At 38.0% G+C, this 26,217-nt stretch overlaps 1 protein-coding gene across 1 annotated transcript in view; it reads left to right on the plus strand.

Annotated features, from left to right (window-relative positions):
• Window positions 1-262: 262 nt before the first annotated feature.
• tspan11 (tetraspanin 11) overlaps window positions 263-26,217 on the plus strand; it is a 134,441-nt gene continuing 108,486 nt past the window's right edge. The window contains exons 1-2 of the mRNA XM_088924200.1: window positions 263-376; window positions 18,103-18,197. Coding sequence (XP_088780326.1) covers window positions 18,111-18,197 — 87 coding nt within the window. The 5' untranslated portion in view covers window positions 263-376; window positions 18,103-18,110. The remainder of the gene's footprint in view (window positions 377-18,102; window positions 18,198-26,217) is intronic.

A 26,217-nucleotide genomic window follows, 5' to 3' on the forward strand; every position in this document is an offset into this window, starting at 1 on the left:
CAGTTTTAAGTTAGGTCAAAGAATTAAGTCATCTTCTTATTATTTAGGTCATAGAATTACCCAAGAGGTGCATCTTCTTATAAAAAATACAAATGGGATCCAAAGGACCCTAAAACCTATTGTAAGAACTGACAGATACAGTCCTAGCGGTTTCTCGGTGGTCTCTGTATGGGAGGGATTTACAACAGGTGCATGAGCTGTAGAAGTTACATGCACAAAGAAAAGGGGGGGGGGTGGTGTTGTGTATTTCCTTTTGACCCCTGGATGACCCCAATCCCCTTCTCCGAGTGGACGTGGAGACCAGAGTGAAGCCACAAACCGGGAAGCAAATCAGCCGGATTACAGCCTAAAGAGCAGGACCACACAATTTTCACCGGTAAGCCGTTAGATGCAAGCAGGAACTGCAATGCTGAGCGAGTTTAAATACCGAGCTGTGTGCTGGAAATGAATACGCTTGTTGATTTAAAAAAATGCAATGTAAACCTTGAAGATAGGACGCAGATGAGCGGAGTTGCGTGTTCTTTTTGTTTTCTGGGGGGGAATGTAGGTTATGAACTGATTCAGATAAGTCTGAAAAAAGAACTTTGTCATATGATTAAAAACATCACAAAAAAGGGCATTGCAGTGCTTAAATCAGAACCACGGTGTTTTTGTTTTAATGTACAGTAGTGACGCATCATGAACAGACAGTGCACTTGTTTGCACACAATGGAGGCGCTGTCCAAACTAAGCTGTTTCATGAAGTGAAAACTACTTACCGGTGATGTACCAAAACAAAAACCTCAGACTCGTGCATAACTTGCATATGTGTGAGAGAATGTGGATGGTCTCGAAAGCTAGCAATTCGGCGCTTTCGGGAGTTAAATTTCGTTGTAGCCTGAGGACTGAGCCGAATAAATCAGTCAACTTCGCCAGTAAACAAACCGTGCAAAGGTTTAAAAAAATTGCTCACTATTAAGGCAACATGGGGAGGGGGGGGGGATTCATTCACTTCCTCTATAATGTGATTCCGAAAATGATTAGATTGTCAATCCGTATTTTTCTTTTCGTTGAAAAGCTCAGTAAAAATGACAAGCTTCTTAACAAGTGGAGGAAAAGTATGCTTAACTATTATTGCAGGCTTTACGGAAAATGTCTCACGAATGTCCTGTCATCAAATATATATTTGCTGATAATTACGGAAATACATGAGGATTACGTCTTTAACAGATTTGAGAAATGTGAGAAAAAGCTAATTGAATATTTGTAAGTTATTTGTGTTGAAATTTTGTAAGGAGTGTTAGAAATAATATAGGAAAAATCAATCCTGATTGAGGGGATTGCGTACATCTCTCCTTAATATTTTGTTAAGAATTCTTAATATTCATTTTATTTTAAAAATCTGTCCACAGTACTGTCGTTTTTTTTTAGTTAACAGGTCAATCTTTGCTTTTTTATTAAAGATTTATCCTTGCTGTTCTTTCTGTTCCTTAACTTTTTAAGTATTAATTCAAACTTGCCCATAACGCAAAGCCCATAATAAAAACGTTCAGTGAAATTATTTTAGCACTCCTTGAAGGTTCTTTGGCACCAGTGCTTGGTGCAGTTTATCAGATCAGTAGGCAGAGAAAATAATCACCACAGGAATATTAATTGGATGGGATGTAACAGGGGGTCACTGATGTCTAGGTGAGACACGTGTCTAAAGTCTAATGTGTGCATGCTGCAATGGCAGTATATCTTTGCCTTTGAGGGGTTTGAACATTGTTCTGTCTGGTGACAATAAGTTTTCAGATTATTGGTTGCAAAATGTTGTATGGATAGTTGTGGGCATTAAGATTATCCATTACAGTACCAAGTCTTGTTTAGAAATAAGCAATTTCTAAACAAGCCCGCAACATCAAGTTTATGCAGTTTACTATTTCAATTGCAGTTTTTCTGCAACATGGAACTGGCCATCAGCAAAAGTATTAACCAAAAGTATTCCTGTTTGCTCCTTATCCTCAGCAACGTGAAGATGATGTTCATGAGTAAGCGTACATTGACATAGTTAAGGAAGACATTACTCTGCCAAATGCCTAATTTGCCTAATTTCTTCAGGTTCTGGTCAGAAGATTTGTCATTATTCTGACCCACTTGAAACCAGTTATGAAGTTGTTGAGGGTAATTGTTTTGAATATAAGATACCAAGGTGATTACACAGTCATCCTGAGATCCCACTTCGTAGTATTAATACTAGTTGTCCTAACATGGTCTAACAGAAGAAAAGTGCTTACTAAGTGGACATTCAAACATGCACACAGTTGCTTAGAAATTATTAAAATTTTGTTTTCTCAGCGGTAGTCAGTCATGTAGTCTTGATGATGGGTGGTAAAACGCATTAATAGGTTGTTTTTGTAGGACTGGGGATGTATACAATGGCAGGCTCGCACCAAATGATGATTCATAAAATTCATCAGCCTTAACTGTTGCATTTATTTGCTTTCCTGTCACCAATTCAGGTACAACAATGGCAACCTTTTTCTGGACACAAAAGCGTTCGTTTAGAATACACTGTTAATTTAGAAATGTGACAAGCAGTTTGAGATTTTAATGCAAGATTTTCCTCAATAGGCTCTTTCTGTCCCTTAAACCTTAATGTATTTCTGTTGTAGTGGAAAATAAAATAAGGTCTGCAATAAGAAAGTAACTGTTAAAGGTGATTTCTTTACTTTAGACAAAACATGCAGTTTTATTCAGCTTGTAAATGTGAGCAAGAATTGGGATTCCATTCCTATTCCATCCCCATTTATGGCGCTCGTTATTCAGAGTGTAGAATTATATGTCCCCGTGAGTAAAATCAAATATCATCTGGAACAATTAACATGGTCAACATTGGTGATGGTGGTGATAATAATTTTATAAATAAACAAAGTCTCTATGAATTTTCTTTAAAGTCAAGTCGAAGCTTTTCTTCCACATATCTGATTATGTTACAGATATATATCCTAGAACTACATGAAGTGACTGAGGCATTTGTACTATTTTTGGAGCATTTTGCAGAAGGGTTAACTTAGAAATTTTGTTTCTAAATGACCACCTTGCAATTTCTTACAATACAAGGACCAAACTACAGTATGCCATTGGAGGCCATGTCTTCTGTTGTGGTTTTATAGCCCTCACACCCTGGGAACTCCCCTTCCTAGGTCTATTAAGGATTCAGTTCTATGGATGTGTTTTAAATTGTAAAAAAAAAAATGTCTTAAATGTCTTAAGACATTTTTATAGAGAGCTTTTTTTATCATCACATTTACAGTAACTGTTTATCCAGTTCAGGGTCATGGTGGCCTGGAGCCTGTCCCAGCAAGGCAGGACACACCCTGGACGGGATGCCAGTCCGTCACAAGGCACACACAGACACAGACATGCACACGCTCACACCAGAGCCAGTTTTTACAGAAGCCAGCTAGCCTCCCAGCATGTCTTTGGACTGTGAGAGGAAGCCAGAGCACCCAGAGGAAACCCACCCGAACACTGTACTGTACAAACTCAACGCAGATAGCACCCCAGGTCCCCAGCGGTGCAACACAGCTATATTAACACTGTGCCATCCATGCTACCCAATCTTATTTATGATATGTTTAATTTTAATAGTGTGTATTTTGTTTTTAGGCATTGCATATTGTTTTATTTTATTTTTTAGAAGATTTGTACCTATGAATTTTATAAATTAATGTTTTACTGATTCTTCACTTTTTACAATGTGTTTTTTCAATAAGATAATCTTTCTTGTACTTTCTGCAATGTAAACGGTAAGTAGCCTATTGAAAAACTGACAGTACTGGGAAAACATAGTAATTCTTTCTTAAATATTTGTATGGATTTCATTGTTATTGAAATTGAGATATTTTAAAAGTATTTTTATCGGTATTTTTATGTTAGAAGGCTGATTTCTTTTTAGAAATTTGTGCTCAGTTAAACTCTTGCCAAATAAGTAATATTAAATAATATTAATTTGATTCATTGCTGGAGACACCTCACACTACAGTGAATGGCACTATAATGTTTGGGTACTGTATACAAAACACCTCAGATTAATTAAACCCTGACCACTAAATCACTTTTGAGCCATATTGTATGCTGTTGACACTTCTAGTCTGCTATTCAGCACTTTTCAATTAGTGCTCTTGTTTTTACAGCACCTTGAGGATGATAGGAAATACTCATTGGAAGCAGATTGTTCAACAAAAAGCAAACAGAGGAAAAATAACCCTGATACTGTATTTATTGTAAAATTTGTGCTGATCTCCTAGTTTTTGAAGTAGTTTGTTCTTTGTCCCAGAAAAGTTTTTTTGAAAGTTTAAAATTTAGGGCATGAAAAAGTATACTGTAGATATAGTTTTCAAGCAATAAAGGGTAATACTATCTTTGTCGTTTGCTGCTTTGTTACCCTGTTTGGACCCTTGTGGAAAAGAATACATCTGACCTTTTTTGTCCACTTTCTTCATGCAGTTCTTGTTACTGCCATTTGAATTCCTTGTCATGTTGGAACTCAAACTCATATGATAGTAGCATTTTTTGCTGAATAATTATTCTTGTATGAGGACCTTTAACAAACTTTAAAAAAAAAGGCCTAGTGTAAAATGAGAGTATGGTGATTGGATTAGACTGGGATTTTGACTGATTGAAGAAAGAGTCCTACAGGTTACTGATGGGAAAATATAAGGAGTCTTCTGCAATTCATGCAAAAAATCTAAATCTATACAGATGCAGCCATTCAAAGTGCGCGTTACAGACACGTACCGCAGGTGGCGTCGCGCAGCGTGACGCAAGATGACGCGTGGCACCGCAGTACGTGATTGGTTGACCGACAGGGGCACTCGTGGTCCGTTGGTCTGTCGTAGAAAGACTTACAGTAAACGTCTTTGCTGTGCCCGTTGTAGATATTGAATTTTACCACTGAAGGGAAATCTTAGTAGCTGAGCATAAAAAGAATAGGAGCATACTGTAACGTGTGTGAAGGCCATAAACGATATTAATTTTGGAACATAAACATACAGTATATAGCTGGTCTTAGTACTTTAAAGAAAAAAATACACACCAGTATTCCATTTCTCCCTAAACATTTTAAGCTTCGAAGTCTTTAACTAACGTGATACCGGAGTCAACAAGCATACTTTTAGAGTTTGATTAATAGGGAATAGAATATGGAATCGCGTATCTAAAGAATTTAATAACGGTATGATTATATTCGTGTACTGCGACAGGGGTGTGTAGGGCTGTTTCGCCTCCCTGTTCATGTGAGTTGTCCTGTAGCCTACTGGTCTACGTGCCTGACTAACAACTCGCAGGTTGTGTGTTCAAATCCAGCTGGTGCTGGACTTCTCTTTTAACAAACATTTCTTCGAAAAAATAGAATAGCGATATTATGGACAATCAATTGACTTTTATATTTCAAAATATCACAACATGATCGATTCTAAGTCATTTTTGATAACAATCAACAAACAAACATTTCTTTGAAAAAATGAGACGTTTCCCTTGGTCAGAGATATAAATATATAATATATAAATAAATTAAATTTAACTAGCATGTGAAATAGCGTGTGAAAAAGTGGTAGTTTTAAGCTTTTCTGCTAATATAATATGGAATCGCGTATCTAAAGAATTTAATAACGATATGATTATATTTGTGTACTGCGACAGGGCTGTGTAGGGCTGTTTCGCCTCCCTGTACATGCAAGTTGTCCTGTAGCCTACTGGTCTATGTGCCTGGCTAACAACTCGCAGGCTGTGTGTTCAAATCCAGCTGGTGCTGGACTTTTCTTTTAACAAACATTTCTTCGAAAAAATAGAATAGCGATATTATGGACAATCAATTGACTTTTATATTTCAAAATATCCCAACATGATCGATTCTAAGTCATTTTTGATAACAATGAATAGTCACCTTCTTCCCTTCTGACAACGGTCCCTGCTTCTGCTTCCTGCTTCTATTGTGTGTGTGTGTGCAACAGAGTAAATTTTTATAGAGAAATGGAGGCTGGACAGTATGCGTTACAATATAAACATTTATATTGATTTAAATCGTGTTCTGATTTAAATCGCAAACGCGTGTTTAATTATATGTGTTTTTAAATCATAATCAGGCTAATGCAACATAAATTGATACAGTATCTTTGTCTTCTAAGTATCTTAATAAACTTTCAGCATAGCTTTCTACCCATTAAGATTTATATTTCTTGGGATTTTGGGATCAAACGTGGAAGGATTAGATTGTAATCATTTTTATTTGTCAAATACGTGATTGTATTTCTGAATGTTATGTGACACCTACAGTAGTTCACTGCTTTAAATACATTGAATTAAGAAAGTTATGTGTAGCACTTTAGATCTTTTTTCTGAACCAGGGAAAATCTGATCATGTTTCTCTATAACAATAATAAAAAACTTTATTTTACATATCACCTTTAAAAGTGGTAGTACCTTTTTTAGTACTATATTTTTGTATTATATTCCCTATTAATCAAACTCTAAGAGTATGTATCGGCTTGTCAGTCAGGTCTTTTTTCTTTATTTGAATTGTCGTTTACACCTGCACGACTTTAAAAGCTAGCAAGACAGGTTTCGATTCACATTAGCTGGCGAGCCCTGTTAACAAAAAAACTAATAATAATGTAACATGCCACTGTTTGTTCATGAACAAAGTTATACTGAGATTTCCTTAGATACGCGATTAAAAAATAAACGTTTCATATGTTGCTGTTGTGAATGCCTGTGGAGTGTATCTTATTAAGCTCTAAATTGCATTTTGAGCGGTTTTTGACTTTTTTTAAATTGCATTTTGGGCGCGGACAGCACATACAAGGGTTAATGAACTGCGCCAAGAAATTTAAAATAGTATTCTTTAGGTGCGAGGGTAGGAATGGACCGCAGCAGGCATAATCAGCAAACCAGGATAGTTTTGTGGTGTTTGTTTAGATGAAACGTTCCTAAAACGTATAACGTAACAAAATTAAAGACGATTAAAATCTGTAATCTTTCAACTTGTACTGTGAGTCATCGGAAAGTTTCTGCTTTGTATAAGGATGGTATCAAAAAGCAATCTTAAGTGGTGAGAAAGCTGTGCTCAATGTATTTAAGGGACTTAAAAGTAAAAGGAGATGCTTCATATTGCTTGACTAATTTTAAAAACTAAGTTACAAATGCAGACGCTCCCTCGGTGCCGCGCCGGGTGTAACTATCAAAATATACATTCCCAACACTAATTGTACCCATTTGTCATGCAAATAAAACACCTTGAATTGAATTGAATTGAGGGAGAGATGGGGGGAGGGGGAGAGAGACAGGCAGGACTCAAGGCAAATAAGATACACACCACAGGCATTCACAACAGCAACATATGAAACGTTTGCACGTATAGTTAAGTTATTACTTGGTTTTCAAAGTGCAATGAAATACAGTATTGTTGTTGTTGCTGTTCTTGTTGTCTTTATCCTGTAAAGCGTTTTGAGAAGCCACCTTTAAAGGCGATATATACTGTAAAAGCGCTGATTCTTATGGAATGTGTTCCGCCGGGGATTCAAATTTTTATTTATTTATTTTTTAATCGCGTATCTAAGGAAATCTCAGTATAACTTTGTTCATGAACAAACAGTGGCATGTTACATTATTATTAGTTTTTTTGTTAACAAGGCTCGCCAGCTAATGTGAATCGAAACCTGTCTGCGAGGTGTAAACGACAATTCAAATAGAGAAAAAAGACCTGATTGACAAGATTAAATTAATGCAGATCAGTAAATCAAGGGACAAAACAACTATTGTTGGTGTGTGTGTCTCTCTCTGCTGGATGTCCCTCTCAGTCTCTGCTGAATGAATAAAAGAATTTTATTGAAAACGCGTTTGCGATTGTCTGGTATTTACTTTGGTCCCTTTTAACTGTTTTTCGATCTACTGTATTGCTTTGAGATGCCACTTTTAAAGGCGATATGTAAAATAAAGTTTTTTATTATTGTTATAGAGAAACATGATCAGATTTTCCCTGGTTCAGAAAAAAGATTTAAAGTGCATACTGTCCAGCCTCCATTTCTCCTATAAAAATTTACTCTGTTGCACACACACACACAATAGAAGCAGGAAGCAGAAGCAGGGACCGTTGTCAGAAGGGAAGAAGGTGACTATTCATTGTTATCAAAAATGACTTAGAATCGATCATGTTGCGATATTTTGAAATATAAAAGTCAATTGATTGTCCATAATATCGCTATTCTATTTTTTCGAAGAAATGTTTGTTAAAAGAAAAGTCCAGCACCAGCTGGAGTTGAACACACAACCTGCGAGTTGTTAGCCAGGCACGTAGACCACTAGGCTACAGGACAACTCGCATGAACAGGGAGGTGAAACAGCCCTACACAGCCCTGTCGCAGTACACGAATATAATCATATCATTATTAAATTCTTTAGATACGCGATTCCATATTATATTAGCAAAAAAGCTTAAAACTACCACTTTTTCACACGCTATTTCACATGCTAGTTAAATACTTCGATGCTTAAAATCGTTAGGGAGAAATGGAATACCGGTGTGTATTTTTCCTTTAAAGTACCGATTCCTGGAATCTGACTGGCTGACACCCTTCTGAAGTGGTTCCATAAAATCTGGTATACGGAAAAGAAAGCGTTGATAAATACAAGTGTCTTTTAATACACTCTTTGCTGTGCTCTTGAGGATCCTTGTGATATTTTGAGCTCTAGTTGAATGATAAGTGTCGCATTTTAAATCATTTTTGTAGTTAGAAATTATGAAACGCCCTGTTAAATGCAAGGAAGTTTTTATGCCCGTTGAAGTAAAACAAAATGCCTGACAAAGTATGGCTTGGACAGATTCCAAGTGCTTGTACAAATGTGCTAAAGAAATTATACTTTGAGTATACAGCTTGTCCAAAGTCATCCATTACTAATACTGTTAGTAATATCTTTGGTAAAGGCTTTGATGCATAAATATTTCTGATAAAGGTAGGTTGTGTACTTTTGTCCAACTGAGCAATCTTGCTTTCATAAAATATACCAACATTTTAATGACTGATGATTAACATGCTGTAATACACAGTTCAAAATTAAAGGCTCAAATGCTGTACATGAGAGGTTAAGCTCCCCCTGGCGGTTTTACAAGGTGACGCCGGATAGTTTCCGGCAGAGCGTCAAATGACGCGCGATTAACCACGTGACACTGCGTGACACCGCGTGATACCGCGACACGCCCACCATGGTATGTCGCGAAATACCTCACCCATTTTGAATGGCTGCATCTGTAAGTCAGTAGACAAATTATTATTATTATTAATTCCTTACACTTATATAGCACTTTTCTGGACACTCCAGTCAAAGTACTTTGCAGGTAATGGGGACTCCCCTCCAAAGCCATTAAACAACATTCAGACGTGCACTTTAAAAAGAGCACTGTCTAGTACACATGTGATACAGGGAAAATGTCGATAGTAGTTTACAGCCAGGCGCATACTGTGATGTTTTGGACTATTTGAAGTACTTGGATATGCAGTAAAAATTACTTCTTTTCCCAAATTAATTTTAAGAATTATTTTAAATACTGTATGGTTTTGCATGATATTAAAATGTTTGTGGCTTTGTTCTGAAAACAGAAAACATAAAGACCCACTATAAATTGTCTACGTATATTACATCTAGAGCCATAAAAATATTTAATTGTTAGGCTGTAAGTGTGTAATAGGCTTTTTTTCTTATTCACAGCTATTAGCCTCTTTTTGTTTCAGTGATCTTTATAGTATGTAGCATTGGGAAATATTTTCAGTACTAAAATTTAGTATATTAAAATTCAGTATTGAGTAAAGCAGTGGTTCTCAAACTTTTTGGACCAAGTACCACCCTAATCCAACCAAAGCATCCAAGTACCACCTACATGTCATCATCTCATAGGAACCCCAGAAATTCTTAATGACCAACATGAGCGCGAGTGCAAACACACTCACACATACATATATAATAAATATTATAATAATAAACTTTGTAGCGCCTTTAAAGGTGGCTTCTCAAAGTGTTTTACAGAAAAAAAACAGTAATAACAACAAATAAAAATAATAAAAAAGCACCATTTCAGTGAGAGGGGTGAGCCTGTTTAGTCGAGCAAAGCAGATGTAAATTAATTTTTCGAGCCTTGATACAATTCACAACAGAGTCTAACAGATTTTAAATCGTCAGGCATTTTCTTGACGGCAAAGGTCTCGCGGTGGATGTTGCAATGCATCCATTCATTTCTGGAGCAACCTCTCTAATTCATGCAACTACACCGTTATGTCAGCTTGTCATTGCTCTAGCACAGTCTGTACAAACTCCGACACATTTTTTCCAGTCGATGCCATTCTCTTCGATAAATTCATTCAGAAGCTGAAATATGTGCTCTTCTGTAGTTCCTGTTGGTAGCGGTTTACAGAACAGAAAGTCCTCACGGGACGTACCCTCAAACCCGTATCTAACATAAATGAGCATATTGGCCAAATCGACTACAGACTCATCTAATTGCAGTGAAAAACATCTGCTCATCTTAACGCGCTCTATCAGCGTACTTTCGATATAATACTTAATTTCAATAATTCTGTTAATGACTTTGTCTTTCAGGTTGAGCTGTTCTGCACCTTTTTCTCCACACCTAATAATGTGGCTTACCTGCTTTAGCAATCCGCAAGTTTGCATTTTTCCGCGTTTCCGTTTTTATTTCCGTATTTATGTTTTTATTTCATGCGCATGGGAGCGAAACACAGAGACACTCGGTGTATTTTTCTCAAATTAACTTACAACAGTTCTTAAATATTTTTCTGTTATCTATCACGCTTTCCTGTGCTCACAAGATTACCAGTTCGTAGCATGTATTTCTGTGCATTCCTGTGTTTACAACGTTGGCATTGTTCCAAAATCACGCACACTCTCTTACCTCCCTATTTGCTGGAAATACAGTAGCTTTTTTTAAATACAATTGGTCACTTGCGTCTGTAGCACGCATTTCTATAGAGTGGTATAGAATTACAGAGTATCTCTTGTGTCCACTGAAGTATTAGTGCGCGCTGTATCGTAGTACGTAGGCTGCGTATTCGACACGTTTAAAATACAAAATATGAAAACCCGTCCCGATTTTTCAGCGCACACAACACAGTTCCAGGGTCATTTGGCGTACCACCTGGCGGAACTCCGGTACGCGTACCACAGTTTGAGAACCACTGGAGTAAAGAATAATAATAATTATTCCTTACACTTATATAGTGCCTTTTTCCCCCTGTTTCAGTCGTTGTAAGAATAGATTGAGATTCATTGGGTTATCATCAGCTAATTGATGATGACAATAATGATGATGATGATAATAATAATTGCTTACACTTATATAGTGCTGGACACTCCACTCAAAGCGCTTTACAAGTAATGGGGACTCCGATCCACCACCACCAATGTGTAGCATCCACCTGGATGATGTGACGGCAGCCATAGTGCACCAGAACGCTCACCACACATCAGTTATCAGTGGAGAGGAGAACAGAGGGATGAAGCCAATTTATTATAAGGGATTATTTGAAGGCCATGATTGGTAAAGGCCAAATGGTTATACCCCTACTCTTTTCAAGGAAACGCCCTGGGATTTTTAATGCCCACAGAGAGTCAGGCCCTCGGCCCTCATCCGAAGGACGGCGTCTTTTTACAGTTTAGTGTCCCCGTCGCTATATTGGGGCATTAGGACCCACACAGACTACAGGGTGTGCGCCCTCTGCTGTCCCCACTAACACTTCTTCCAGCAACAACCTTAGTTTTTCCCAGGAGGTCTCTCATCCAGCTACTGACCAGGCTCACACCTGCTGAGCTTCAGTGGGTTGCCAGATGTGAGTTTCAGGGTGATATGGCTGCAAGTTGTAAAACTGGCTGAAAAATGTAAAACTGCAGATTACATTTTGTAGATAAGGCAGATTGTCATTATATTTAGTATCATGGACATAAAGCATTTTTTTAATACAATGAAGTAAATTGGTAGTACAAAAGTTTATTTGGGAACTTACAGCCTATGAAAAAAAATTGTAAAGAAAATGGAAAAGCAGTTATTGCATGTGTAGGATTTTCACTTTTTGTTTTTAATTTTCCATCTCTATATCTACCTTTCATTAATTGCTGGTTATAGTAACTGGTCTTAAGAAAATATTAATTAATAATAATAATTGCTTACACTTACATAGTGCTTTTCTGGACACTCCACTCAAAGCGCTTTACAGGTAATGGGGACTCCCCTCCACCACCTCCAATGTGCAGCATCCACCTGGATGATGCGACGGCAGCCATGGTGCGCCAGAACGCTCACCACACATCAGCGATCAGTGGGGAGGAGAGCAGAGTAATGAAGCCAATTCATAGGAGGGGATTGTTAGGAGGCCATGATTGATAAAGGCGGATGGGTAATTTGGCCAGGACGCCAGGGTTACACCCCTACTCTTTTCGTGAAACGCCCTGGGATTTTTAATGACCACAGAGAGTCAGGACCTCGGTTTTAAGTCTCATCCGAAGTTCGGTGCCTGTTTACAGTGTAGTGTCCCCGTCACTACACTGGGGCATTAGGACCCACATGAGCTGCAGGGTGAGCGCCCCCTGCTGGCCCCACTAACACCTCTTCCAGCAGCAACCTTAGTTTTTCCCAGGAGATCTCCCATCCAGGTACTGACCAGGCTCACACCTGGTGAGCCTATTATATTAGTTACGTTCTGGGTTTAATATGCCATTCTTCAGATAATAAGATGTTTGTTACGTCCCAGTGTGTGTTCTGTGTGTGTTTTTTCTATTATGTCCACACTGTTGACCCTTAATTGTTCTCCCTTCCCCGTTGGCCCACCATTACACCACACTTTCAGTATGACGTCATCATCAATTAGCTCTCAGCCAATCAGAACACATCTTATTCAGCATATAACATGGAGGTTTTCAGCAAGGAGAGGCCTTTCGTTTGACTTCGGTCCCGTTTGGTTATCGCTTCGCTTCGCTTCTGGTTATTGCTTCGGCTTCGTTTGTTGGTTTGTTTTGCTTTGTGTGTGTGTATTTTCGTATAGCTTCGGCTTTGTTGTTTTGTCGGTTTTTTGTTAGTTTCTTTGTACTTTTGTTTGTTTGTGTGTTCATCCTTGTTTTGTCATTACCTTGCCCCAGTGTTACATGTTCAACTTTTGTGTTCTTTTGTACCCCGCTCCTGTTGATTACTCTTGTTTTCCCTTATTTGTATTCCTGGCTCACTTGTGTTTCTGTGTGAACTTTTGTATATAAGGTTAGTTTAGGTTGTTGGGTACACTTTACACACTTAGTTGATTTTGTATTAGTACACTAGGTTAGTACGGGTGAGTGCCATTTGTCTTGTATGGTTTTGGGTAGTCAGTGCAGATTAGCTAGGGTGTTGAAGACACCGAAGACCGTGTGTTTCGGGTTTTCTTTTGTAGTCAGATTAGCTTTCCCTCACTGTCCTAGCCAGCTCCATTTTGTTTGTTATTTTCTTTTCTTTGGCACCACTCTAGTTCCTTACCCTTGTTATCACGCTTCCTAGTCCCTCACCAAAACCCCCCTGCTTCCAAAAGAATTATCCTAAATGTTACACCCCTTTTCCCCTAGACACTTGGGGTTGTAACAATGTTTAATTTTATATGTGACAAGTTTATGGTGGCTAAATGCTTCATATTGAACTTCTCTTTTGCGACAAAACAACAGGCAGAAATTAAATTAGAAAACTGTGAAGATGCCATGATCCTTAACAGGTTTATTGATAAAATCTTACAGCTAAACTACATTTATAGTCAAACAACTCCTCAGATCTTTGCCTTACTCCCCACTGAGTAAAAAGGCATTTGCCCTTTTATAATTTTCTGATTGTAACAACATACTCTTAGCAATGCTTGAGGTGAAATGGCAGGTCTTAGTGTTTTCAAACTTGGTTTGGCATTTTCTCTCTTACTGTAAAGATTATGTATTTTTTAACATTTCATTAGTTATGCTTAGAAAAGGAAGTAATACATTGATGTGAGCATTAATTACTTCATGCAATGCATGCTCATTTATTTGATTGACCAGGCCAGCTCCGGGTATTTTAAAAAATATTTTCTCTCGATTTAAATTGTACTCTTAGCAATATGCACAAGCCTTTAGTATTTCTATCTATTTATCCATTTTCTAATAACTTCATCCAGTTCACAGTTGCAAGGAAGCCTGAGCCTATTCTGGCAAGCAGCAGATGCCAGCCAGAGTACACCCTGGACGGGATGACAGTCTATCGCAGGGCAGACAGACAGAAACAGACTTGCAAGCCCTCACACCAAGGCCAGTTTTCGTAGAAACCAATTAACCTGCTGGTATGGTTTTGGAGTGTGTGAGCAAACCTACCTGAACACAGGGTGCATCCAAATTCCAGGCAGGTAGTACCCCAGCTCCAGAATTGAACCCAGGAACTAACGGTTACACAGCAGCAGTGTTAACTGCCGTGCCTCCTGCATTTAGTATTTTCAAGTCCAAAATGCTATAAGCTTTAAAACAATGTAGCCAATACGCTAAGCAGTAGGCTTGTAAAGGGAAAAGTTGTGAAATGACCAGTCATTACCATAATGCAGGTGGGTTCACCTAGTTCTAAAACAAGCAGGTGTAGTAATGAATGCAAACTTGATATGCGAGTAGTAGAATGTACCTCAGAATTTTAAAATGCGCGCTGCTGACTTTTAACGCACAGTGAGGTTGGTAGGCATTAAAAATTTGTTAGAGGGAGTCCCTAGCAATGTGTCCACTACTGCATAAATACATAACATCTCTTTGAAGTCATTGAAGGTTTACTTTTGAACTGGTTTACAAACAAACCTTTGAAGATTAAACCATCCGAGTATCGTTCTGGATGTCATCGTTTAATAATTCGCAGGCTGGAAGCAAATTTTTGGGTAGGTAGGAAATGTTTTCAGAAAAAGAATGCTTAAATACCTTTTGTGTTTTAATCAGTAGTTCTCTGAAGCACTGCTAAAACCTCCCAACATACTAAGAATTTGGTCCATCGTCAGGTCATTTGCAATCACTTGTACTCCATAGCATTTGTATGCTATTTTGACAGGTCTCACTGATATTATGTCAGTGGTGAGACCCACTACATTGTGCTGTAGCGTACTTAGGAATGTTTGAACTTTAGAACATTAGGATAGTGGTTGTACAGATACCATTGCTTGTGTTTTAAAAAAAAAACTAATCTCTAGGAAATGTAAGAAAGAAACAAAAAATCTTAGGCTTTAGGCTTAGAAAAATGTAGTACTACAAACTGACTACTGCGTAAGACCGTTTTAAATTATTCATAGGTTTACTTGTTTAAAGTTTTATATACTACATTACATCAAAGTATAGCAAATCTATGATGTGATTTAACTAATTTATTCATTGAAAGGGAACTTGAATGTTTGGTCAAAAATTGTAGGTCACACACCAAGAAAATCAAAGGAACGTGTGATGACTGAATCACTGTCACAGTGTTTTGCAGGCAATGTTGGCACAGTAGAAACCACTATACTAATATATTATCTTTCTATAAAGTATGTTAATATGACACATAGAAAAAAAATCCTTGTCCTCTGAGTATTTAATTTAGCCAGTATTGTATATTTCTGTAATGTATTTGTTGTAGTACACTTATCTTGAAAAACTGCTGTGTTCATGTACTTTCCTGGTCTTTGGTAAATCAGGATTGCCATGAGTTTTGTTACTGTGATGTTTGATTTTAATTTTTCTGTCGATGGTGAAATATTCTTTCTCCCTGACCCATAGAAAATAGAATTTGACTTACATTTTGGAATGATTTCTGAGAACCTTGAACTTGAATTTAATAAATGAGCCAATCTGTCCAACCAGTATCGGTAGTATTTTGTCTTCTCACTATCTTGTGTTGCTGTGTCAAATCCTTCTTTTTCTTTTTATTTCTTCTTTCTCCCCCAAAATTTGAATGGATGGTAGCATCCTTAGAGATAGTTGCTATGGTGTTTTTGATGATGGATTTTCTGCGCTGCCCAAATTAATTCAGGCCAGCTTGCATTGCAAAATGGAACCAAATAATTAGGCTACATGCCCGACTTGAGTTTTATAAAGAGACCAAACTGCACCATTGTGATGGGGTGAAGGGCAGTTAGGCCCCATGCTTGCATTTGTCTGAAATACTTAGGTTACAGTTAAATCTTGTTTTAGTTAATTGAATATATTTGTAAAGATTTACAGTTCATAGAGTTTCATTTCTGCTATGTCTTTAATGACAAAGAACAAAACTGATTTAACTGTCCCTGCACGTAATCTCAATTTATTTACTCCCCAATGGTTGAAATAGGCCTGATCGGTCTGTTTACTTTTGCTTAATGAAAAAAATAAAAAAGATAAGATGCCATTAATTACACTTATTTCATTAAACATGGTACAGCTCTAAACAGGAGATAAGGACTGAAAAGGGTCCAGTGGTACAGTCTTCATTATGTCCTCAACTGGTATCCGCTCACCAGATATTTCTAAGCATTTTAAGAAAATGAAAGGGAGAACTGGAACATACAGTGATTATAAATGAGAGGGGGCCTTCAGTACCTAATTGATCCAGGAATCTCAGCCAGCCATTTCGTGAAAGAATGGTATTCATTATTCTAGGATTCGGCTTCAGGAACATGTCAGGGCGGCTCCATTCTTCTACAACCCTTTGTAAAAAGAACACCCTCCTGCTCTGAGTTTAACATATTTTGCACTTGTATCTTCTGGTTCATGTTCGCTGTTAATTCTGAATAAGTCTATTGAATTTATTTTGTCAGAGCCTTTGAGGATTTTGAGCAATTAAATCGGATCCTTGCATATTTGTTTACTGAAAATATATTTTTCTAAATGGCCGTATAATTGCGTTGATTGCATTTGCGCTAGAGGTCACAAGTTTACGTTCTATGATGCAGTCTGGTCCTTTGAACAGCAAGTGTTTCATTACTGCAATGATTATATTTTTAAAATGTTTAGAATTGCCATCTAGAATGGCATTTTTTGGAAAATGATCTTATCACATTCGATCATTTGGAGATCCTGCCTGTTAAGAAAATAATTCAATACATTTGTGTGTGAATATAATCTAAAACGTTATATAATTACATTTAAATGGCACCCCATGCGTATTATTAGGATAATTTTATGTTTTGCCTTTGAGGTTGCTAAATTTGCTGACCTTGGTAGCTTTTAAGATTTTTAATATGAAATTACCTTCATTTGCAGGCTGTGTACAAGGAACTTTTTGGAACAATTATGTATTTCAGTCCTACCCCTTTGTTTAGTGGTAATAAGAAGCTGCAGCTGAAAAGATCTTTACAGTTAAAGTGATAAAACTACAGTTTCAGAAGCAAAGCATTTAGAAATGGAAAATATCAACACATCCAAAACTTTGAACTTTAGTACTAATGCTGCAATGGTTTTTTTCTGAGCTAATTGCTGTGCGTTTGGGTGTGAGAGAAGTCAAAGCGTTTATTTAAATTTGTTTGCCACATTCAAAAGTGACATTCCTGAGTGTATCAGTTAAAAACATCACAGTAGACTACTAAATCGAGCACAGTACAGTAAGCAAGTGAATTGAGTGGGCCAAGCCATCATTCAGTTGACATTTCCTGTTCCCAGAAGACTGTAAAAATGGTGGACTGCTCAAAATAGATGGGTTGTCTGTTATTTTAAATTTTACTGTATATCGTTTTTCCTTCTAAAAGCATTTTATCAGGTATTATTTATTTTAATACATAGTACCGATAAAGTGTTCTTGGACAGTCCGAAGAGTCAGAAACCTGCACTTATCCTCTTTATAAAAACAGCAGACCTGATATGTTTTACCACATTTTTTTTCATAAAAGTAAGTTGAGAAACAAAGAGAGGCCCTTTGACTGGCTGTGCTCAATTTCATGGAACTGTTTGACCTTTCCCCCCACTCCTTACAGTGAAAGCAAAGTACTGAATTTAAAAGTAGATCTGATATTTAACTAGGGAAACCTGCTGTTATATCTAATTGACTCCATAGAGGCCTTTTGAGCTTGAGATCTTTTTCCTGCATACAGTATAAACCCATGTATTTTTTGGTTTCAGGAGAAAAGATGTCTCAACACTATAAAGATGAACAAGATGACTGGATCACTGTCTGTTTGAAGTATCTTCTCTTTGTGTTCAATTTTCTCTTCTGGGTAAGTTTCAGAAACGACTGTGAAAAAGTTTTTGATTAATGCCCTACAGTTTTTTTAAAGAGAGTGCTACTGATTAGGAATTCTGACAACTGATTTTTGAACACATCTGTTTATTCTGGGTGCCATATGAAACTCGGCTGCATTTGGTTCGTTTTTATAACCTGCAAAAAAAAAATCTGTTCTTGACATTTTCTGTTAATTTATTCTTGAGATTTTTATCCAAAAAATTTGCACATTATTATTTTTAGAGGTATAGTGGTATAGAGGTCAGTGCAGGGGTTTTGAATTTCTGGGTTTGAGTCCATATTGGGGTGCCTTCTTTCTGAAGTTTAGGTGTGTCCCCCACCCCCATGGTGGCTCCAGAGATCTGAACACATTAAAAACTAATAGTGGGCATTAGCAATAGAGCAAAAGGATTTATTATAGAGCTTCCATTAGATTTCCAATAAAGGCTCTACAACAGGCTTGCCCAGTCTGTTACCAAAACACAGCCACAACCTAACACTGTGAATTAGCCCCAAACATGCCAGTAAATAGCCCCATATATATACAGTGGTGTGAAAAAGTGTTTGCCCCCTTCCTGATTTCTTACTTTTTTGCATGTTTGTCACACTGAAATGTTTCAGATCATCAAACAAATTGAAATATTAGACAAAGATAGCACAAGTAAACACAAAATGCAGTTTTTAAATTAAGGTTTTTATTATTAAAGGAAAAAAAAAATCCAAACCTACATGGCCCTGTGTGAAAAAGTGATTGCCCCCCCTGTTAAAACATAAATCAACTGTGGTTTATCACATCTTTGGAAAGCTGAGTTTAATTTCTCTAGCCACACCCAGGCCTGATTACTGCCACACCTGTTCTCATTCAAGAAATCACTTAAATAGGACCTGCCTGACAAAGTGAAGTAGACCAAAAGATCCTCAAAAGCTAGACATCATGCTGAAGAAATTCAGGAACAAATGAGAAACAGAGTAATTGAGATTTATCTGTCTGGAAAAGGTTATAAAGCCATTTCTAAAGCTTTGGGACTCCAGCGAACCACAGTGAGAGCCATTATCCACGAATGGCGAAAACATGGAACAGTGGTGAACCTTCCCAGGAGTGGCCGGCCGACCAAAATTACCCCAAGAGCGCAGCGACGACTCATCCAAGAGGTCACAAAAAACCCCACAGCAACATCCAAAAAACTGCAGGCTTCACTTGCCTCAGTTAAGGTCAGTGTTCATGACTCCACCATAAGAAAGAGACTGGGCAAAAATGGCCTGCATGGCAGAGTTCCAAGACGAAAACCACTGCTGAGCAAAAAGAACATAAAGGCTTGTCTCAGTTTTGCCAGAAAACATCTTGATGATCCCCAAGACTTTTGGGAAAATACTCTGTGGACTGACGAGACAAAAGTTGAACTTTTTGGAAGGTGTGTGTCCCATTACATCTGGCGTAAAAGTAACACAGCATTTCAGAAAAGGAACACCATACCAACAGTAAAATATGGTGGTGGTAGTGTGATGGTCTGGGGCTGTTTTGCTGCTTCAGGACCTGGAAGACTTGCTGTGTTAAATGGAACCATGAATTCTGCTGTCTACCAAAAAATCCTGAAGGAGAATGTCCGGCCATCTGTTCGTGACCTCAAGCTGAAGCGCACTTGGGTTCTGCAGCAGGACAATGATCCAAAACACACCAGCAAGTCCACCTCTGAATGGCTTAAGAAAAACAAAATGAAGACTTTGGAGTGGCCTAGTCAAAGTCCTGACCTGAATCCGATTGAGATGTGGCATGACCTTAAAAAAGCGGTTAAGGCTCGAAAACCCTCCAATGTGGCTGAATTACAACAATTCTGCAAAGATGAGTGGGCCAAAATTCCTCCACAGCGCTGTAAAAGACTCATTGCCAGTTATCGCAAACGCTTGATTGCAGTTGTTGCTGCTAAGGGTGGCCCAACCAGTTATTAGGTTTAGGGGGTAATCACTTTTTCACACAGGGCCATGTAGGTTTGGATTTTTTTTCCCTTAATAATAAAAACCTTCATTTAAAAACTGCATTTTGTGTTTACTTGCGTTATCTTTGTCTAATATTTCAATTTGTTTGATGATCTGAAACATTTCAATGTGACAAACATGCAAAAAAATAAGAAATCAGGAAGGGGGCAAACACTTTTTCACACCACTGTATATCTAACCACCAATTAGCTCATTGCCACCCAGTAGTTTACTGATGCACCTCAAGTGGCAGGTTGCCTGAAATCTCAGTTTCTTTGTAGTCTGGCCTGCTTTAATGCTTTCTTGAAACTGTCCCTGTGTACATGTGCCTCTATGGGCACAGCCTATGATAGACTATTGTCACGTGTCAGGGGCGAAGCGGTGGCACTGTTGCTAAGGATCTGCGCCTGTGGGTGGAAGGTTGCCGGTTCAAATCCTGCGGCCGGCAGAGGAATCCTACTCCGTTGGGCCCTTGAGCAAGGCCCTTAACCCCAACTGCTCTAAGGGCGCTGTACAATGGCTGACCCTGTGCTCTGACCCCAAGCTTCTTTCCCTGTCTGTGTGTCTGTGTCTCATGGAGAGCAAGCTGGGGTATGCGAAAAGACAAATTCCTAATGCAAGAAATTGTAAAGGGCTAATTAAGTGATCTTATCTTATCTTATGTAGGCTTTTCTCCTGCCTTGTGCCCTATGTTTCTAGGACAATCCTTGCAAGGAATAAGCATCTTTATGGTGATGGATTTGGAAGAAGGTTACAAAATGGATGGATGATAATGGATTGTATATACAGCACTGACAGGCATTAAAAGTGCAACGAATGAGTATTAGACCCAATTGCATTTCTCATGATTTTACTGTCCCTCGTATTTTTGAGGCCTTTTTCTAGCTAATAGTTCAGTTTTTTTACAAGGTACCACTCTATGAATCTGACTTTATGAAATATTTGTCTATATTTACTTGCCTCCCTCAGGAGGTCGTTTGGGTGATTTGTGTTATTTGGGATACGTGTCCAGTCTGTTTCTGTTGTATTGTCTCTGGTGAAGATACAACATATTCATATTTCTGCTGTGGTTTACCCCCTCAATTTTTTTCCTCCCTGTTTCAATCATTGTAAGAATATATTGAGATTCATTGGGTTATTATCAACTAATTGACGATGACAATAATGATGATAGTAACAGTTGCTTACACTTATATAGTGCTTTTCTGGACACTCCACTCAAAGCAATTTACAGGAAATGGGGACTCCCTTCCACCACCACCAATGTGCAGCCCCACCTGGATGATGCGACAGTGGCCATAGCTCACCAGCACTCTCTCCACACACCAGCTATCAGTGGAGAGGAGAACAGAGTGATGAAGCCAATTCATAGATGATGATTATTAGGAGGCCATGATTGGTAAAGACCAATGGGAAATTCTGTGAGGACTTCTGGGTAACAACCCTTCTTTTTTCAATAAACGCCCTGGGATTTTATATAACCACAGAAAGTAAAGACCTCAGTTTTACGTCTCATCCGAAGCCTTTTTACAGTATACTGTCCCCATCACTATATTGGGGGCATTAGGACCCACACAGACCCCACTAACACCTTTTCCAGGAGCAACCTTAGTTTTTCCTAGGAGGTCTCTCATCCAGGTACTGACTAGGCTCACACCTGCTTAGCTTCAGTGGGTTGCCAGTTGTGAGCTGCAGGGTGATAAGGCTACTGGCAAATAGTAATTATATATATTATGTAATTACATAATAAAAAAATATATATAATTGATCCAGATCTCATCCAGTACTTTTTTAAAAGCAACCAGATTTAGCTTTGCATCTTGTCACACTTTATGTAAAGCATTAGTGTCAATTTCTGTTCCGACCTCAGTTGTCCATTAAACAATTTGTTATATTCTTATTTAGACACGTATAATATATTTGGGAATATTGAGATCTCTGCTTAACCAGAACTGAAAAATACATTCTGGTATGTAGACTGTAGCCCAATTGATCATCACAAAAAACATTTGTGTTTGTTTGTTCCACATATAGAAGGTGAGAGGCAAATGTCATTTTGCCTTTGAAGAAGCTTGGTTTTTTTAATCTCTAAAGTCTCTACAGTTTTCTTTTTGTTATATGTTTGTATAAATATTTTCATTCTGTTGGGGCTCGTTTAAATGTGTGCACATTTGCACTGTTAAGAATTAGGGATATTCATCATGTTTTTTGATACAATTATGGAAGATTGTGAGTTCATTTGGTGGTTACAGTTGAATGGCAAAGGATCATAATTTCTCAACATCTGTTTGTGTAATGCCTCAAACACAAAAGCTGTCAGGCTCATGGTGCACATTTATTATAAGCTCTAAGCAGAGATGTAGCAGCCAGTTATTGATATGTTCAGTGTAGACACATTGGGTACATTTGTATCTATCTGAAGAAATGTCAACTGAGTTACTTGTAGATGTTTGAATTTTATAAACAGTAAATGTTTTTTTTATAGATAACTTTGAAACAGTTCACATTGATGTTGCCTTTAAGGTGGGACATTGCAAGGGAGAGACACGTTAAATATTTGTTCTGCATTTCAAATCTACTCTTGGTCTTTAAAACCTAGATAAGATTTAGGTTCTTTTTAAAATGATCATACTTCTAATCTTGGAGTAAAACTGAACATCAGTATAGCTCGATTATATTAAAATCCAGTCTCCAATTAATTGCTGTTTTATCTTCTTTTATTTTCATGTTTGGGGAAAGGCTGGGTTCCTTGTGGAAAACAAAAAAGAAATAATTTAAAACTTGTTCCTTGTCAGAGTTACAGGGAGATCATTTTTTTCCTTATTCTTTGATTTAAAGAAATGCTCTCCTTGCCTGCTGCCTTTATACAAAGGAGCTCTTGACAGCACTTCAGATCTGTACTTGTGGAAATATTTTTCTTTGCAGCTGCAGTGGGTGGGAACAACTGTGTACACTGTTGCCCTGGTTTTCTGAAGAGCGGTATAATTTATTTAAGCGATATGGAAGAATTACTCATTTTCCATACACTTAAATCATACCAAAATGCAGTAGATCTGTTTTTGGCCAACCATGACTAAAAACAATATCCCATAATTAAAATAAATTAGCTGTCCAACCCTTGCACACTGCAATATAAATTTGTAATCAAATATATAATTATTCTTCGTGATATATTCACGCTTAGGCATCCCAGAGTGCACAAATCCAGTTACAGATTATTGCAGAAACAAAACATCCTAATAGTTGTTCTCAGTTTGCTTTTAAAATTGAGGAATTTTAATGTCTGAGTTTGATGAGAAAGGGAGAAAAGAGTCCCAAAAGTGGGGAGCCTTGGAATAAAAAAATGTTACTTAGCTAACATTAAACTATGTCTGGGTACACTAGTGTTTCTACATTCTCAAATCTACTTGAATGATCTGTTCAATGTGCACTGAGCAGCACTTGAAGGCAGGCCGGTTCAGATGCATCAAGGACTTCATACTGTATATTATAGTTGTAACCTGGAATCTGAAAATTTACAGACAGCCAATGCAGAGATCTAAGTATTGGAGTGATCAGGTCTTTGCTTTTGTTGTTTGTGAAATTTCTTGCATGCAGTACTTGGTTTGTCATTGTGAAGCTTCAGTATGTAAAGACGTCAAGCCTTTCATTCAGTTTTGGAGATCCTCACGTTCCATTGATTTGCCCTTGAATTTTGTTTGCACCTCAGCATGATCTTTCATTAGGAAATGGCATTATGGTGCTGTGGGCACATCTAAAAGCTGCAGAGGGTATTTCATACCAAAAGAAAATTGAGAGATTAGTTTGGCACTGTGTGAGACAAGATTTCAACGTTTAGTATTTTGAAAACAAAAGCTGCAGCAAGGCTCAGCAGGCTTTCTGAGTGAAGAGCAGGCCGCTTTATTTAATGGAGCGAAAGGTTAGATGGGGCAAAAGCCGTAAGATCCAGCATAAACACTTTTGAGCGATGACTGAAGCATTGCATTCCTCCTTGTTCTTTTTGGAACACAAGAATTTCAATAACCTTAAAGGTATTTTAATACGGCATTTTGGGCCCTGGGTTCAATTTCAGGCCTGGGATGCTATGTGCATGGAGTTTGTATGTTTTGAAAGGATTTCCTCTGGGTGCTCAGGGTTTCTCCCACAATAAAAAACAAAACAAAAAACATACTTGGATGTTAATTGGCTTTGGGGAAAATTGCCACTGGTGTGAGTGTCTGTCTGTGGGTGCCCTGTGATGGACTGCTGTCCGGTCCAGGGTGTACCCTGAATTGCACCTGTTGCTTGCCAAGATAGACTTCAGATCCCCTGTGACCGTGAATGGGAAGAAACAGAAAAAAGATGGATGTTAAACATGAGCTGCATTAAGTGCTACTACAGGAATCTCAGTTTCTGATTTATCTTAAGCTTTAGGTCTGTGGTTTATGTGGTCACAATCTCATCAGAACTTTTGTGTGGCAAAGCCAGGTCACTACCGCAGCCAGCTGTGGGGGGAAAAAAAAGTGAAAACGGGTCACATTAGTTGTGCTGCTGTTATATTTCAGTCCAGACATGGCCCATCCAGAGACTGCATGTGGGGGGATCCTTCAAAATGCATATTTCATAACCAGTCTGCATGTAAATAGGGCACAGTGGAAGAAACCTCTGTTCATAAAGAGACGCCTTGCTTTTAAATTATACAGTCTAGTATGAATTCTTAATATGAGCATAACCTCCTAGGGGATGTACAGTTGGAAAACTGATCTGAATTGTTTTGAAGTTCAGAGCTGTAAGTGTAAATTAAAAGCATATTTTTATCACCTTTTTCCCGTTCTTTTCTCCCAGCAGCGTGTCATGCTTGTAGCCAAACCCCAGCATGTTTTATCTCAAGGTGCCTCATAAATGTGCTAACAAAATCCTAAAGCTTGACAGGTGTTGGGTGAACCCATGATCGAAACATTCCATTCTAAAATCACACGTTTTCAGTGGAGCCTCATTTACCAGCTGTTTAGCTTTTATTTCAGTGCTTCTACATTGCAGTTCCTTCTGTGTGTGTTCCTGTTGGTTTTTTTGCTTTGCTTTTTATTTGCTCAGCTAATTAAAGATCACATTCAAAAAAGCATCAGAGAATTAGAGACGAGTGCAGTGGTGAGGGGAGGGGGAGATGCACATTTTAGTAGGATAGAAATCTGCATTAATGTGAGACTTTACTTTTCAATTTGCCAGTCTACCGATGAGGTGCCTCCAGCCTCTTTAAAAAGCAAAGACACAGAAATATTTTTAGTTCACCTATGGATTTCCAGTGAAATTATAGAACTGCCTAGTTTGGATGATACTTGGAACATTTTCATTTGGGCCATGGCTTTTGTTGGTTATTAACCAGTGTGCTTTTGATTTATTCTGTTAATTGGTTATATTTTGAGGGCATTTGCCATATTTATTTTCACTAGGAAAGGTTAGGTGCAATCAGACCTGTACATCTGTGACACCTACTTTTTTATCAGATTACTGATACTGCCTGGTGGGATTGTGTTCCACTCCTCTCATAGAGCCAGGAAGAGCAGTATTCTTCACTCAGCTTTGAACCCCAGATGCCACATGCTATCCTGGCCACAAATGTTCAGTGTGGCACAAATGTGCTGGTCTGGTCTTCTACAACCTTATTGTCAGGATGAGATTGCAGAAAATGCACACAGGTCCCAGCGCTTGATAAGTGTAATTTTATGTAGTTAGGTTACTAGTGATCACAACAAGTGGAAGTCTATAGTGACTACACACTTCTTTCTGTACTGTAGCACTTGTATTATTCTGTCGATGTCTGTTACACACAATTACTATTATTTTGCACATCTGCGCCATACTTTCTGACATTCATGGTAAAAGAGGACCTGGCTCTACTGCTAGCAACTGCTGGTTCCAGTTTATGGCACAAACATTCCCCTGAAATTCAACGCATACCAGTTTCTTTGTGTTTTTCTTACTTGATATCTAACTCTCTCACTAAAGAGGTGTTTAAGTGCTTAAGCAACAAAATTACTCAATAGTATCATGGTGAGTCATGA

Source organism: Atractosteus spatula, chromosome 8 (genome assembly GCF_055471065.1).
Source record: "Atractosteus spatula isolate fAtrSpa1 chromosome 8, fAtrSpa1.hap1, whole genome shotgun sequence".
In the NCBI taxonomy this organism is placed as follows: Eukaryota; Metazoa; Chordata; class Actinopteri; order Semionotiformes; family Lepisosteidae; genus Atractosteus; species Atractosteus spatula.